General features: G+C 36.7%; 1 protein-coding gene across 1 annotated transcript in view; it reads right to left on the bottom strand.

The window, feature by feature from the left end:
• The window catches only part of POSTN (periostin), a 47,606-nt gene extending 30,808 nt beyond the window's left edge, over positions 1 to 16,798 (bottom strand). The window contains exons 1-10 of the mRNA XM_003412642.3: positions 16,500 to 16,798; positions 15,080 to 15,178; positions 10,638 to 10,702; positions 8,366 to 8,523; positions 5,427 to 5,591; positions 4,410 to 4,556; positions 3,775 to 3,916; positions 2,657 to 2,869; positions 1,581 to 1,715; positions 289 to 437 (exon numbers count right to left, since the gene is read on the bottom strand). Coding sequence (XP_003412690.1) covers positions 289 to 437; positions 1,581 to 1,715; positions 2,657 to 2,869; positions 3,775 to 3,916; positions 4,410 to 4,556; positions 5,427 to 5,591; positions 8,366 to 8,523; positions 10,638 to 10,702; positions 15,080 to 15,178; positions 16,500 to 16,618 — 1,392 coding nt within the window. The 5' untranslated portion in view covers positions 16,619 to 16,798. The remainder of the gene's footprint in view (positions 1 to 288; positions 438 to 1,580; positions 1,716 to 2,656; positions 2,870 to 3,774; positions 3,917 to 4,409; positions 4,557 to 5,426; positions 5,592 to 8,365; positions 8,524 to 10,637; positions 10,703 to 15,079; positions 15,179 to 16,499) is intronic.
• Between the last annotated feature and the right edge of the window lie 881 nt (positions 16,799 to 17,679).

Here is a 17,679-nt window from a genome sequence, read left to right as displayed (position 1 = left end):
TGGCATCTCCTCCCTGGAGGGGAGATGAGAGGGTAGAGGGGTTAGAAGCTGGCGAAATGTACATAAAAAGAGAGAGTGGAGGGAGGGAGTGGGCTGTCTCATTAGGGGGAGAGTAATTGGGTGTGTGTAGCAAGGTGTATATGGGTTTTTGTGTGAGAGGCTGACTTGATTTGTAAAGTTCCACTTAAAGCACAATAAAAATTACTTTAAAAAGTTCTGAGAAATGTTGTTGTAACAGTATTCTTTGGCAAGTGCCTATCGTTTGATATTTAGCTGTGATTCACTTACTGTACGATACACAAAGACTCTGAGTTGTTTGCCTCCAATGGTCTCAAGTTTTTGTCCATTGTAAAGCTCATTAAGGCCAACTTTTACTTTCAATATGTGGTTCTGCAAAATTAACTTAAGAAGGCGCTGATCCATGCTCAGAGTGTCATCTATAAATAAATTAAGAGACAGCATTATTATATTTAGAAAGTATTAAAATTTTCCTTATAACAGAAAATTATGAAAACGGATAATTCATGGGTACTACTGATATTAAGGATCTGGGTTTCTCTCATATAACGTATGAGTAAACTAAATGCTTAAGGCTAAAAATTCTAATTACCAATTGGAAACTCTATGACCTGTTATGTCAAATGACTATCAATCTAAACAATAGATTTAATCTCTGTAAGGGCTACATACTCTTGTGGTGGTCATTGTCAACAGCTAAACCCTACTGCTGGCAAAGGTTTTTTCTGTCATTTAGATATCAATTAGCCACATCAATCATTTCTGACAATTGGATAATCAATAGATTCACTATTGATGAATCATTAATAAACTCGTCTTTATTTTTGGAAAGAGAAAGCACACAACCTCTTAAAGGTGGGTTAGTACCGACATACACGGGCATCTTTACAACAAACAGAAAAATAGCATTCCCAGGAATTTGCGTTTTTTTACTAACAAATAATTTTCTATCTCATAATTTAGCATTTGGAAAATGTACAAAAAGGTTATCCTTGCCTTTTTTTTGAAAAATTTTGCTAACAATTTAAACATGTCTATCTGAAATATTTTTTTCCAGAAAAGTGACAGATTGCATCAGCCTAAACACTCCTTAAATAAATGAAATGTTTTTAATAACATGTCACATAGTAATATGAAGTGTGTGATAGTCTGTCATTTTTTATTTATAATTTAGCATACTTACCTTCCAAATTCTGAGGTACAAAATATGCCTATTTATTCCGAAATATTATTATATTGGTGTCAAATAAACAAATTAGATGTACTTTTCTTAATATTTATTAATATACCCATCCATATGTGTATTGGAGATATGACTATATTTATAGAATAACTGAATTCCCATTATCACAAATTTTCACTCCATATAGGTTATTATTCATTATAATTGTTTGAAATGAAGTACAGCTTAGAACAGACAACATAGTCCTAACACGTTGTATACGTAGCCTGTGCAGAAATTTATCAACACCTGGTAAAACGTCTATTATTTCTTATTGCAAATGGTCATCAAGAAGTAAAAGCTTGTGGTAGGAGGAGGAACAACAAAGTCCAGGACGTACCAGAAAACGCATTATTCACAGGCGCCAGCAAAGTGTACTCTCCCTCTGGCCTCAGAGAAGATGCCAAGCCTAACTGGGCCACAAGGTCTGTGAAAGTGGTTTGCTGACTTCCAGCCAGCTCAATAACTTGCTTGGCTGTAAAATAAACCATCACCACCCCGTCAATGTCATCAGTGTTATTATTATCATCATAAAAGTAGTAAACCAATTCTTGGCTGCTTTCTAACATTATAAGCTATTTATTGCAACATCAACATGTTAGAAAAAGAGTTCCAGCCTTCCTTTTTTAGGGTTGATAACCATGAGGAATTTCAGAAGGAGAATATCTTTCTTTCTTACTATTTTCCATTTTCTTTAATCCTCTATTGCTCACCTCTCATCTGTCTCTACCCTTGTGAGTGTCACAGCTCTTTCATTTACCCAAAGCTATTTGGTTGTACCTTTCCTTTTTGTTTACCCAAGAAAAACTCCCTTCACTGTGAAGACCTTTATAAATGTTGGTGCTGTTGTTGGTTGCCATCGAGTCAGCTCTGACTCATGGCCACCCCATCAACAACAGAACCAAACGTTGCCTAGTCCTGCACTATCTTTATGATCGTTGGTATGTTGAAGTCCGTTGTTACAGCCTCATCTTTCAGTACTATATCAGACAATGCTCTGTTGTGATCCCTAGGATTTTCACTGGCTAATTTTCAGAAGTAGATCACCAGGCTTTTCTTCCTAGTCTAGAAGCTCTGCTGAAACCTGTCTATCATGGATGACCCTGCTGGCATTTGAAATACCAGTGGTATAGCTTCCAGCATCATGTCAAGCTATCATAGTACAACAACCTGACAGATGCGTGGTGGTTTATAAATATTAGCCCTCAAAACCCCTGGAAAGCCAAAGTTCCATTTGTGGAATGTCCATGGCTACACAGCCTGATGACCTAGTACCTGGCTCACAGCTTCTCTTGTGTTGGTGCCACCATCCCACTCCTCGTTCTGCACATCCATATTCCATGCACTTACTGAGACACACTCTTCAGGCACCATAATAAATAATAGTAAGGAGAAGAACATGAAACTGTTGCTCACCAGAATCAGGAATTAGGACCTGATCAATCAAATGGATGACACCATTATTTGTAACAATATCTTTTTTGTTCACCATTTTAATTCCATTTACAGTTATGCTGTCACCATTGCAGCCGATTTCAATGGTGTTTCCTTCCAGGGTCTCAAAGACTGCCCCGCCCATAATGGCCTCGGAGCACTGGAGGGTGTTTAAGATGTGATACTTCATCAGAGCTGGCAACAAGAAGAGAAAAGCAACCTTCAGATCACGGGAAATGAAATTTTTCCTTAAAAGATGCACTTCACTGTGGAACTAGGTATGACTAAGACATTCGATAAATATCTAAGACCTAAGGACTGATTAGGAGTTTTTAAATTCTAATCGCTTAGGTTCTAGGAATTTCTTCCCCTCCCCCCCCCGCCATCAACTACACAACAGAAACAATTCAACTCAATAGGAAATGGAAAGAAGTGAAGATCAGCTTCAGGAAATTATTTGTATAGTACCGGAAAGTTAAACTGTATCTGGTAGATCAAGCCAGCCACCATAATGAAATATAATGAAGCATAATGATATGGAAGCAATAAGAATTGCTGTTTCAGAAGACCTGAAAAATTATCTGTTAGTAATAGCCGAGTTGATTCCAACTCATGGCAACTTCATATGTTCCAGAGTAGGACTGTGCTCCATACACTTTTCAATGGCTCTAATCTTTCAGAAATAGATTACCAGGCCTTCCTTTTGAGGTGCCTTTAGGTGGATTCTAACTCTAACCTTTCGGTTAACAGCCAAGCGCATTAGCCATTTGCACCGCTCACAGACTTTGTTAGTTATGTCTATTCCAAAACACCTAAGCAGTATTTTGCATTAGCTGCTCATCCTTTTCAATATCTGCTACTTATTTACTTGAAAGTAGTACACCAAAACAATGTGACCTTTAGGGTATTCTCACTATTTAAGGACTACACCCTGCTTGCTCTTTAATTTTTAAGATTTTTATTGTTGACCTCAGAATAAAATCTTTTCTTTGTCTTTGCTTATCAAAGCTAATAACATTGGCATGAGTGAGTCTCTTTCAGAATTTCCTTTTCTTCCTGGGATTCTAGGAGATGTCTCAAAGGCAAAGACAGTTCAGTACCTTCAGAAGCCACTTTGTCTCCCATGATCCTTTCTAGGACCCCTCGTGGGAGTTTCTCAAAAGCTTCATTGGTTGGAGCAAAGAGCGTGAAGTGACCATCTCTTCCGAGGGTCTCCAGTATATCCGATGTAATGGCAGCTGCCTGAAACACAAATCTGCTTTTTAGAAGCTTACACCTTAAAATCCAAAAGAAAATGACAACACACAGCTTTAGACTGACCTTTGGGAGTTGATTCCTTCACTATAGAAGTTTGTCCTTGTTAGAGCTTTAAAACATTCCTTTTTGGCACAAATAACTACATGTTTTCCAATTTTCCACAAATCATACCTGCAGGAATGGGAATTCTGCCAGCATTTATGTGACTACAGCGATAGCTGAAATGAACATGTTCTAAAGGCACTAAGTACATATAGTCACATAACTAACCATTCTGTATCTGTCACATCCACATAAATATTATTTTACACAAGATGATTTTTCCTGTGTAAAATGAAATAATTTTATTTCAAGAAATATATTTGTTGCATTTTTGCCAGATTTATGTAATAGCATTGTTCTTGTTCTTAGATTTCAACAGAGAAAGAGGAGGAGTTTTAATAACTGCGAAGGATCTGCTGTTAGGTCTTGTCCTCACCCTAAAAGAGGAGAGGTCATCTTCTGCTTCAATGAAGTCCTGGATGGAGGTGCCAATTTGTGTGAGGACGCGGTCAATGACATGCACAACACCATTGGTCGCAATCTGGTTCCCATGGATGATACGAGCACAGTTAACGGTGACAACCTATAATTCAAAAATTATAATTAGTTTGAGAAAATCAAAGGGTAAAAATCAGAGCTATCCAGTGATAACTGACAGTGCCAGACCCTTCCCTGTTTTTCATTTGTCCTGGTAGATGTAACATGAATGACTTGGCATTCTGAATGGCAATGCTAAGGGTGAAGACTTACAAATTACTAGGTCTGAAAAAGAAGCTGTAAGAGACAATGAAACCAGGTGAGAATCCTAGTTACACTTAACATATTTGAAAAGATAAGGCACAAACATTATTTTCACTTGCTCTTTCAAAAGCAATAATCGTTGCTTTTATTTTTCTATTTCTTTTATAGAGATAGTCACAGACTATTTCTAATGTAGGTATAAAGAAGTCTAATTAGTCCTAAAATAAATTCTGAGAGAAACAATTATTGCGTAAATACATTCAATTCTTTTTCAAATTTCGCCTCATCACTGACCCTCTTTTTCCCTGGAAATCTGACTTTTGAAAGAGCCTTATGGTCCTGTGGGTGGTTTCCCACAAAGACTCCTCCAAACATAAGAACCCCTATCAGGAGAATAACATACATTCTCTGATTTTTTTTTTTTTTTTGGATATATATTTAAACACATTAACTACTAAAAATTTCTCTTTAAGAACATCTAAGTTTAATGTGAGTGAACTGTTACTGTTAGTTTAGTTTCTGTCTCACAGTGACTCTTCAGGAGAGATCAGGCACTGATTTGGAAACTTTAATGTCCTAGATCTGGAGGAGAGTCATGGTACCCATTTATACTGTTCTCACTACACTTTATTATCCTTTGAACATTATATAAAAGGCACAAAAAATCAAGAGAGAGATTATTCAGAAGCTGACTTATATTAATGAAACTTACCCCATTAGGATAATGGTTAATGAAAAGCCCCAGGTTGTTATACATCGAAGGAATAATCATGCCATTTTTTAAGTCTTTGGTCAACATCCTCTTATTAACCATGTGACTATGTAAAGCATTCAATAATTCCACATTTACATTGCTCTCCAAACCCCTACGGACATCCTAGGGAAAAAGAAAGTGACATTTACTTTATTGTGATTAATTATTAAAGATCTTAGAATCACATTTTTTTCTACTCTCCTGTTACTTTCTCATGGCATTATCCAAATGGTCAACTAAAATTGACATAAATAACTTAAAGTCATATTGTTTCAATTGATTAAGGAATTTTTAAAATTCAGGTATTCTGTAAAGAATAATGAATCTGATAGAGTGCTTGGACATTATTAGGGGCACAACAAATTGTATTAAATGAATGTGTTGATGAGGAGACAAGCTTGACGTACAGTAAAAGCTTAGTGGGGTATGAAATTGCCAGATCTGTAAAATATCTTTGAGTGGTAAATAAAACAAAAAAGACATTATATGTGCATATGATATTTGAGTTTTAAAAAGGTTTTATATTTATTTTATAATAGATTCAAGAATTCGATCATCCTGTAATATTTAATCTATCCAATACCATGCCCTATATTATACTGCACTGGATGCTACAGGAAGTACAATGATAAGTAAGGTAAAGTCTCTTCCTCTGAAGTGCTTATCATATAGCAGCAGATAAAAATACACATAGTAAGATATTGACAGACGGAGAAAAAATGCTTTCAGCAGTCAAATGACGAAGGCCTGCTTTCCTTAAAGCAGTTTTGGGGGTAAGCATTGAGCAGCAGATGGATTTAAACAGGTGGATTGGGTGTGTATTCTAAGTCCAGTTGCTGACACATGGTCACTACTGGGAGAACAAAAGTGGTCCAGCTTGGCAGCATGTATTTTTATATTTATCAGGTAACATTAATAGAAATTTAGAAAGGTATACGGGACAATATTCAGGAAGACTTTAAGGGCTGGGTAAGGTTGTTGTTGTTAGGTGCCGTCGAGTAGGTTCTGACTCGTAGCAACCCTATAGGACAGAGTAGAACTGCCCCACGGGTTTCCAAGGAGCAGCTGGTGGATTTGAACTGCCAACCTTTTTTGGTTAGCAGCCGAGCTCTTAACCACTACACCACTGAATAAGGAGTAAACTAAATGGGCTATGAGATCCATTGAAGATTCTATGGCATGGAAATACAATGATTAGAACTCTGCCTTGAGAAGGTTAATCTGGTAGTAATACAAAGCAGAATTGAGAGTAGTAGCTAGGAGGTGATTCTGTCACTTCAGATAAAACATGAGATACGGCTAACAGTAGGTTCAAAGAATTGGAGAAAGGGGAGGTAAAGATGACCAGCAATTTTCAAGTCTGAACATTGCATGACTGACACTGTTAATTATGGAAGCAAAGACAGCAGAAAAGCAATTGTTTATTGGGATAAAGAAAGTGACATATAATTTAGGTAACTTTTATTTAATATGCAGATGATATATTCAAGGAAAAATATTAAGATAAGCTTTAGAAATATTCTTCTGGGGTTCCAAGGAGAAAGAAGTACAGTTCAAGAAATGCAAATTTCACCTTTATATGCACTTAAGTGATAGTTGAAGCCATCAGAAGTGCATAAAAAGAGCAGGTTGAGTTCCTAGCAGAGACTTTGACAAGGCCTATTTTTAAGGCATAAGGATGCCATAAGTCAGAGCCAACTCAACGACAATTAACAACATTCTTAAGGCAAGAAAGAAGAACAAAAAACCAAACCAGTTGCCATCAAGTCAATTCCTGTTCATGGTCACCCATGGGTGTTAGAGTAGAATTGTGTTCCATAGGGTTTTCAACAGCTGTGATCTTTTGGAAGTAGATGGCCAGGCCTTTCTTCTGAGGCACCTTTGGGTGGATTTGAACTGCCAACACTTTGGTTAGTAGCTAAGCACTTACCCATTTTCACCACTCAGTGACTCCCAAGAAAGAAGAGGAGTTAGCAAAAGGAACAGAGAGGTGGTCAGAGATGTGGAGAAAGACAGCTAGAAGAGAGAGTTCTACCATGCAAGCAGTTAAACATGCAGTTGACATAGCAAGACAATATCTAGAGGAATCTGCCTAAATTTTCCTAAGTATTGTTTGGCTCCAGGAGCAATTATCAAGTCATCTTCAAATCAAGTAGAAGGTTTTACAGATTTAAAAATTGAGTAATAATTTAGTGTGTTATAAATCAACTTACTCAAAAAAATCTGAAAATCAAATGTATCGTATACATTTCATATAAATCTCCAAGCATGTTTATAAATCCATCAATTTATGAACAGCTATATATATTTAATATAATTAAAATATATAATTAAATATGTCTATGCATTTTTTTTGTTTGTTTTGGTATGCAATATAGCTTAATATAGATTTGAAACTGCAGCAGGCTCCTAATCTTTCTATTAGGTATGTCATCTAACATATATATTTCTTCACAACAACAAAGAAGAATAATAATAAGTGACCCTTTAAGTTCACTTTTTATTGCTTTTATTTTTATTAGTCTATGAGCCTGCTAGGAAGTTCTTTTATTTATGGATGTATTAAAATGTTTGCTCCTTCCCCCAATAGCTCATCTTGTTATATTTCCTCACATAAGCACAATAAACCAAAAAAACAAAAATAAAAAAAGGGTTGCTGTCAAGTCAATTCCGACTCATAGCAACCCTATAGGACAGAGTACAACTGCCCCATAGAGTTTCCAAGGAGCACCTGGTGGATTCGAACTGCCAACCTTTTGGTTAGCAGCCATAGCTCTTAACCACTGCAGCACCAGGGTTTCCACAAGCACAATAGAAAGATATAAAAATTTTCATTAATATTTAAGTAAATAAATCAATTAAAATGAAATAACAGTAACTATAACAAAAATAATCACCGAATCCAAGTTCTCCCAAGCCTCGTTACTTGGTGCAAAGTAGGTGAATGACCCCTTTCCTTCTATCTCTTCCCTCAGTTTGGAGACATCTGAGTAGCGTTGTGTTGTGGTGGCCCCCACAATGCCCAAGGTACCATAGACGTGGTCAATAGGCAGAACTGAAATAATCAACAAATTAGTAAGGGTTTAGGATAGTGGGTCCAGTATATTATTTCACATTTAAACTTCACACTAAGGATTTTGATACACTTAACTGATAAATTTAGCACTAAAATTTTATGAATCATCAACTTCATATGAAAGTTGCCTTTGAGTGCTAAATAATAAGATTAAAAACTGTTATTTCATATTATCCTTCATGCTGAGGGAAACATTTTAAATTATCATCAATTTAGGTCTGAATTTTGATATGTCAATAATAGTTCAGTTATTACTATTATAAATATCTCCGGTTCTTTCATTTGAAAAAATACGATGGTCTTCACTTCTCACTGAGAACGGCAAGGGCAATAATTATTTGTCATGTTAGCTTGACGCTATTCATCACATGATGCTGTTAGGTATAGGGATATAAAGTTTATAGCATTTGGATCCCTAAAAGAGATGTGTAGGCCTGCTCCTTTTCATCATAATTTCATGAAGGAACTAAATCAAAACATCCAACACTCCCAGAGGACCTGTGTTGCACTTCAAAAGAAGTATTAATGTCTACCCAGAGAAATGTCTCTAGTATGGCACAGCCAACTTGTTTTTGTCTCTGACTCTTTAAGATTTAAAAATTAATGTAAGTTGGATAATATCATGGGAGCAATGGGTTATTACATTTGTGACTACCCCAAGACTAGATGAGGCAACAAATAAACTGAATTATAAAATCAGGAATTAAAAAGACCTCAAAAGAATGAGGAAAATGAGTCAAAACTAACAAAGTTAAAATGTAACTCAAGTCCTAAACTTAAGTTACAAAAAAATCCTAGAGAGAGACTCCGCTCAATGGAATTCAAGTAGAAATGACCTATAGTCAATTTTAATTATTGTAAGCACCATGTGAGCTAATAATACAACATGGTTACCAATGACATTAACCGAAGTGTGTGTGTGCGCGCGTGCGTGTGTGTGTGGGTGTAGGTGGGTGAGTGGGTGCGTGAAACAGTTTCATTAGCAGTCGACCGCATTAACTGTTTACACCACCCGAGGACTCCAATCCAAAAAGTAAGGTATTTGTCTAAATATCCTCTCTGTTGTTCAGACCCACATGGGTTGTAGACAGCAGTCTGAGATCACATTCAGGAAGATGACTGAACTAGAGACTGTCTATGAGATGGTGCTCATAGCAGTGAGGGCTCCAGAGTCCATGTGACATTAGAAGAACTGGGGATGATTAGCGCAGAGAAGAGAAAATTCCAACTGGGGAGAAAGATTAGTTGGAACAGGGGCATAATAATTGGCATTAAATATTTGAATGGCTGTTATTTCAAAGAGGAAATAGATGAACTATTTTTTTTTCCTCTATTTGGCAGTTACCTTAGCCAAATTTCAATATGAAGAACATTATAACAGAAGGCTGTTCGACTAGAGAAGATAATGTCTTGCCAAGCAGTCAGCTACTTGTTTCTAAACAAGTTCAAAGAAATAGATCTCATGGGGGAATTATTATTCTTGAAGGGAAGTTGAATTTAAATTTATGACTGTGATCATCCAAGTTGTGTTGACCAGCTTCCAGGATTTAAGCAACGTTTTAATATTTTGTCACCGCAATAAATTTTCGGATAACACATCATGTGTGGGAATAGATCCTGGATTTATTGTAGTGCTAAACACACTCACTCCCATTCTCACACACATACTCTCCCTCACTCTCACACTCACTCACACACACACTCACACACACTCACCTACACTCACACACACACTCACCTACACTCACACACTCACCTACACTCACTCACACACTCATCTACACTCAGAAACACACTCACCTACACCCACACTCACCTACACTCATACATGCACTCACACACACTCACCTACACTCACTCACACACACTCACCTACACTCATACACGCACTCACACACACTCACCTACACTCACTCACATGCTCACCTACACTCACACACACTCACCTACACTCATACACACACTCACACACACACTCTCCTACACTCGCACACACACACAATACACAAATAATTGGCTTCTGCACAAACTACCTCAGCTCTTTTTCCTCAATAAGACAAGTTCCTCGTCTAATTCAGTAATTGAGATATTACCTGCTGGGCAGCCTTTCATTCCTTCCATTCTCATGTAGCCAGGGCAACATTCATATAACACAGTCCTGTACATTGGAAGAAAATTAATATTTAAGTGGGGAACAAAATAAGATACATTTTGATATAAATTTAGCTAAACATATAACTTATTGCCATGATCTATTTATTGAGAGTCCAGAAATCAGTTTGTTTGTTTACGGTTCCAAGATATTCAAATTAGTTTGATTTCTCTCTACAGTGTCGAAGCATTGTGGAAAAGTCCCAAGATCTAGAGCCAGAAAAACAGAGTTTGCATCCCAGTTCTGCGACTTGGTAGATACGTGACCTTGAGCAAGTCATTTAATCAATTTGAACCCCAATTTCCGCAGCTATTTAGATATAGTAACTGCAATACCTGCTCACAGGGTAGTTGTGAATCTCAAAATAATGCATTTGAAACTATAAATAGCTAGAGTTATTGATTAATATAAGCTTACTAGAAACATCAGAAAGTACAGTAACCCATTTCAAATGAATAAAATGTGATATACTTGCTAATTAAAGTAAATCATGCTGTTTTTGGTTTGAACTGATTTTATCAGATTACAGAGCACCTTTAAAATCTTCTATTTAGTTTTACAAACATTTGTAAATTTGAATAAACAATTTAAATCAATTTGATTTAAGTTATCAAAGTACAGTATTCAAGAAGATGCTATTTTCATCAGCAATCTTAAAAGCCCGTGAGTGGCCATCTAAAATACTCCACAGGTCTCACCCCTTCTGAAGCAAGGAAGAATGAAGAAAACTAAAGACACAAGGGAAAGACTAGTCCAAAGGACTAATGGACCACATCTACCACAGCCTCCACCAGACTGAGTCCAGTACAATGAGATGGTGCCCAGCTACCACCACTGACTGCTCTGACAGGGCTCACAATAGAGGGCCCAAGACAGAGCTGAAGAAAATGTAGAACAAAATTCTAACTCCAAAAGAAAGACCAGGCTTGCTGGCCTGACAGAGACTGGAGCAACCCTGCAAGTAGGGCCCCTTAACACCCTTTCAGCTCAGTAACGAAGCCACTCCTGACGTTCACCCTTCAGCCAAAGATTAGACAGGCCCATAAAACAAAATTAGACTAAAGGGGCACACCAGCCCTGGGACAAGGACTAGAAGGCAAGAGGGGACAGGAAAGCTGGTAATAGGGAACCCAAGGCTGAGAAGGGAGAGTTGACATGTCATGGGGCTGTTAACCAACATCCTAAAACAATACGTGTACTGTCTAATGAGAAGCTCATTTGTTCTGTGAACCTTCATCTAAAGTACAACAAAAAAAATTAAAAAGATGTTATTTTTAGTCCAGAGACTGATTATACTTAAAGTAAAATAGTGAATTCAAGAGAAATTTAACACAAATTTCTATAACACGTGCTAATAAAACTCAAGGATCAGCCTTAATGTAGAGAATTAGTTCATCAGATAGAATAAAATTCCAAAACAGTTCATAGTAATTTCAGTTGATATAAATATTTTTTTTTAGTTGAACAATATGGCTATCTGAGTTGATATTTTAAAGACAAGAAAGCAGTTTTTTCAGGAAAGCATTTATGTGACACAATACTCAATGTTTCCATCTGATCAGTAGGACAAAGCGAGAGTAAAGAAAAATCATTACTGAAATTTATCTTCATTCTCTGAATGAATTTCTGAATAAATCTCATGAAACGGCCAGTTGAAAATGTCATTGACATTCTCTAAAGTAAGTCTCCAGAGTGCTATATTGCTAGGCCGATCTATATTGTGGGTAATATTGTTAATTTTTTCATTAGACCTGGCCCGTTTACTTCCCTCAAATCCCCAAAGCAACCATTCAACCAGGTGAACATTTCTGTTAACTGACACCTAAAGTCCTAAAGATGTCTCTGGAAATTTTAGTAGCTGGTAAAGAGGTGGTAAGCAGGCATTCTTACTGTCAATATTATCGATCTCTTTGGCAATTTGAAACTACCATTTCTATCTATTTCAGGGCATGGGTGTAGATTTGTTTGTGAAACTGAAGCTACTTGGGGATAATAAGCTAGGTATAGTTAAAGAAAGGTATATTGTAATATTTCTGGTGGAAAAAAAAGCCAAGCTTCAAAGCGGGGATTTTATTTTCTTTAATGGAAAGCAAGAAAGAATCTTGGCATATGCGTTATTCAAGCCTCGAATATATTTAGCTGGTTAAAGTAAGATTCTATCATACTTCCCTAACTTCCAGGTAGGAGGCAATAAAAATTACCCCTAAATATTTCAGAGAGCAAGTCCTTCTTGTCTCGTTAGTGTACATTCAAAATTTGTCTCATGCTATCCAAGAATATAAAGAACAAAAAGAAAAGAACCCAAAGCTTTGAAGTTGCTGATGGGGCCCTGGCCTGAAGCATACCCAAGGTCATTGTAACCACTGACGAAGACTATAAATGTGTGAATGACTCACAGTACCATCTGCAACTGACAGGAATAAAGTCCAGGTCGAAAAATAAGATCAATGCTTGCACAAGAATGTTCACTGCAGCACTATTCACAATAGCTGAAAAGTAGAAACAGCCCATGTGTCTATCCACAGATGAGTGGGTCAACAAAATATGGTATACTCATACAATGGAATAGTCTTCAGTCATAAAGAGATAAGCCTAGAAAACATTATGTTGAGTGAAATGGGTCAGACACCAAAGGACAAGTATGGTACGAGCTCATTTATCACAGCTAGACTAGGCAAATGCACAGAGACAAAAGTTTATTAGAGCACTGTTAGCAGGAGCGGGACGGGGAAAAGGGGAGCTGTTGCTGAAGGCATACTGTTTCTATTAAGAGTGATGAAAAAAATTTGGAAATGAATAGTGGCGATGTTTTGTTGCACAAGACGGTGAGCATAATTGTCCTTAAATTGTACACATAAAATGGTTGAAATAGCAAACGTTTTGTTCTGTATTTCACCCCAATAGGAATTTTAAAAAGAAGACCATTGAAACAGTGTTAAGCCAATAAGCAGTGAATGAGCAGCAGGATCACATAATTAAAGTCTAGGGAGCTGGTTACCACCAGGAGCTACAGTCAAGTCAATGTTATATGCCTCACACGCACCCTTCTTATTTGGAAATAATAATCCTACACATTTTTACTGAGGGGTCTGGTCACAACTCTCACTTTCATATACATGTTTGTTTAAAGCAGCTTGATTTTAATGGCAATTGGTATAAGTTATATTAATTTAGCAATTTCACATTCATGATTTCATTTTGCCTTCCTTCTTGAAAACTCTATAACATGGGTATTAAACGTATGTTTCACAGAATAAGAAACTAAAGCTCCAAGAGGTTAAGTAATTACACATTGAGTAGTTATACTAATATTTTAGACTGGAAATATATTTTGAATAATTCTCCAATCCCTCCATTCTATTTAGGGTAACGAGTTTAATGATGATGTGATAGGCAGGTTCTCTTTCAGGTTCTCTGATTCTCAAGGTACCCCTCACTGAGGATGGGTCCAAATTAGCAGGAAGCAGGGAGGAGCCTTTTTCATTCTTTCCTTGACTGTGGATGGCATCTACAACCTTTCTGTTTTAGTGACTTATCATGGAGAATGCTCTGCTCTATCATTGTCAAATGAAGGATTTGGACCACATGAGTAGTTCTCAACCTTCATGTGCTCAGGAGTGTATTTCTTTCCTACCAATGTTTATTGATTGACCAAACCAATAGAAAACCCATTAACCTGTTGCCATCGAGTTGATTCTGACTCATATGTTTATTAAGTAATAAACAGTGTTTCCCAATTCCAAGTTAATCAGTAAAATTTATAATTAAGTTAAAGTTACATATCATTAATCATTCCTTTGACTATTAAGACATTAAATATAGTTTTAGGCTTCCACTATCACTGTTGTGTGTTCCTGGGGAACTGCCAATTTAAGGCAGGGATCACTGGATTAGAAAAAGAGATGAAACTTTAAGCTTTGATGAAAACTCTGAAGTAAACTGGAATCGTTTGGATACTTTCCAAATGACTGGAGATGAACTTTAAATATTGCCACAAAAACTGATATTTTAGATCAATTTGTTCTTCTGGGCCAATTTTTTATGAAACAAGGAAACTGAGGCACAGAAATTAACTGACTTGCCTAAGATCAAAGAGGGCAAAACCAAAAGTAGAACTGACAAAGGAAATTCTCTGTTCAGGTTATACATCAAATCACATTGCCATGGGATTCACCTCCTTTTGGCCTCCATGAACACATGGGTTCAGGGGGAAATCTGAGTTCCACTAGTAATGGTGGAGATGCCAGGAGAATTTCTTTATTCACATATGTGAGCCTTTCTTTAAAAAAAAAAAAAAAAAAAAAAAAAACGCATAATTTTGAGGAGTATTTTCAAGAAGAATGGATGTATGCCCTGGCACATTATGAAAAAGACAAGACTTACGTTTTCTTTCCACAGATGGCACCTTGATACCAGTTCCTACAAGTGCTGAAGTATTTCTTTTTGGTGCCTAAAATCTGTTGAAGGGCACAGACGTTTGGGCTGGAGGGTAGAGAGAAGGAAAGAGAGTTAATGTCCTAAAGATGGCCAGTTCTTCATATCTACAGTCAGACTGTTACCAAAATAACATGTGGATTTGATTTTAAAGATGTGATTTTAGCCTTTTACAAATCTGCTTCTTAATCCCATCTGCTGAATCACTGGGAAAACTAATCTGTGGAAGAGAGTGAGAGGGAAAGAGAAAAAATTTTATATCCCTGAAAGTAAACTCCAGTGTTATAAAAAGCTAACCGAATAGGAATATCCAAGCACCATTAAGATTTGTGTTCTTACTATATCTAAAGGGGCTAATCCTGCTCCTTTTTAAACCAGACTCTGCTTTTTAAACCAAACGTGCTCATTTTGGGGGTGAGAGTAGCCTTAAGGCTCCCTGGGAGGTCAGAGGGCAAAAGAAGCAGCTTTACTTTGCTCAAAGAAGGGGATTCTGTAATCTAGAGAAGCAATCACTGGAGCCAGGGACTCCTAATGAGTGCTAAAATGAACTTTTAAGCACCGTGTCTGCACAAAGCAAAATTAAATTTCTGAATGAAAGTAATACATTAGAACACCCTCTGCCATGGTATTAAGTGTTTTTTCCCTTTTAAAGAGATGGTAGTCTTATTTCCACTGTAAGGGAAGGGAGCTTTTGAACGTTACAAAACTCCCTCTGAGACGTAGGATGAAGTGCCAAGACCCACTTCAAAAAAAAAAAATTATAAAAACTTGGTTATATTCACCTGATAACTATTTTAAAAAGCTAGGCTGTAGCTGAATTTATTCTATGAAATATGAATTGTTTTTTAATATTTTATGGGATGCAGAATTCAAAAGTGATTTAGATAAATTGTTTAAAAGAATTCAGAAAGCTAGTTACATTACCCATTACTCAATTTTTGGTTAATTTAAATGAAACAATACGCAAGTTTGTTTTAACAAGACATGAGATATTTGCAAACTGTTCACATTACCATAGCCTTAGGAAACAGATGTTTTAATTATGAAACCTCACTACAGATTTCTGGAAGGAAATAAAAGCACAAATAAACTGAATCATAACACAGAGCTCTGTTACATTTTGTTAATTAAATTAAAATGATTTAATCTTTCATAAAAAGCAAGAGTAACTGAACGTATTTGACAGTGATTCTTAAAGTTTAAAATACATGTACATCACAGAATACTCGTCTTATCCTTTTTCTTATTACTTCGTAATAAGTTAAAAAAAAAAGAAACTCTGAGGTATACATGAAGAACTTTATGTATAACTGTACATATAACAAGTTGCGGGGGGGGAGGGTTTATAAAAACCAAACCATTGACTTACCCCTGTTCCCGACCCCTGATTCGGCTATGAGCCAAGATCTTGTCATAATGACCATTGGCATCTGCAGAGTTAAAAGCAAAGAGCAAGATTAGAGAAAATAAGGGTAAGAAAGGACACATCTTTTGCCTGTCCGTTGCACTCCGTCCACGAAGAGAACTGGCAGTGGGCTGCGGAGATCGCAGCGTTTATATATATGTCAGAGCTGTGGGAGGGAGCATTGTATCAACCTGGGACTCTGAACGCCCTCCAAAAAACATCAGCCACTTCAAGCTGCTAGCTAAAACCTGCTTGGGTTCGCTGTATTTACTCAACATATTAAGCCTCTTTCTTCTCAGTAGGAATAAAAATTTTCTTGTGGATTATATGAGTAAATTATTCACTGCAGGTTCATATTTTATTTTTATCCTTCTGTGATATAGACTTTTATGGAAAATGGTTTTAAAAAATATTGTGCAGTCTCACTTCAGGAGCAGTAGGAATAGACAGAATAACCTAAGTCTACTTCTGGCAAGTTGCCTAGCTCTTGAAATGAAACAGAAAGGAGAAACATTTATGCTTTATTGTTTTTTCATTACATATTTCACATGACGCTGAAAATCTGGGCAACATGTCTACTGACAATCACTGACAAAAGCAGCCCCTGTTGAAAACAAGTATTACTAATCTAAATGTAATAGATTAATTTAAGACAAATTTAAAAACAGGAGTACTGACAAAATTGCCTTTCTTCTCATTTTATCCAAGAGTAACTAAAGTCTCTTAAGGTTAAACTCTTCTGTCCTTAAAAAAAAAATTTTTTTTTTTTTTTTTTTTTTATACACACCCTCACCATTCCACGCATCGCATGTCTACTGCTCAGAAGCTTTGGAGAGAAGAAATCTGAATTTTGGAAATCATCAATAAACTGGAATGTAACCACAATCAGTCTTCTTGAATAGACAAGTTACACACTATCCTACAGTAAAAGTGCAATTCAGGTAAAGTTACAGCATACCAGTGTGTCACTGTAAGGGCACCTCACGGTTGCTTCCTGCTGGGGATATGGCGAACATCCGCACGTGGGCTTTCCACACGCTCCAACTGAGAGGGCTTTTATGGGAGGGTGGGCTGGGCCACAGAGGATTCAGGGTCAGAAGAGTTATGTTAAGCCGGCTGAAGGGTTTTTGCCTTGGAGCATTAA

Source organism: Loxodonta africana, chromosome 17, assembly GCF_030014295.1.
Source record: "Loxodonta africana isolate mLoxAfr1 chromosome 17, mLoxAfr1.hap2, whole genome shotgun sequence".
Lineage (NCBI taxonomy): Eukaryota > Metazoa > Chordata > Mammalia > Proboscidea > Elephantidae > Loxodonta > Loxodonta africana.
The sequence above is the reverse complement of the archived record's forward strand: the minus strand, read 5'-3'. Positions and strand labels throughout refer to the sequence as shown.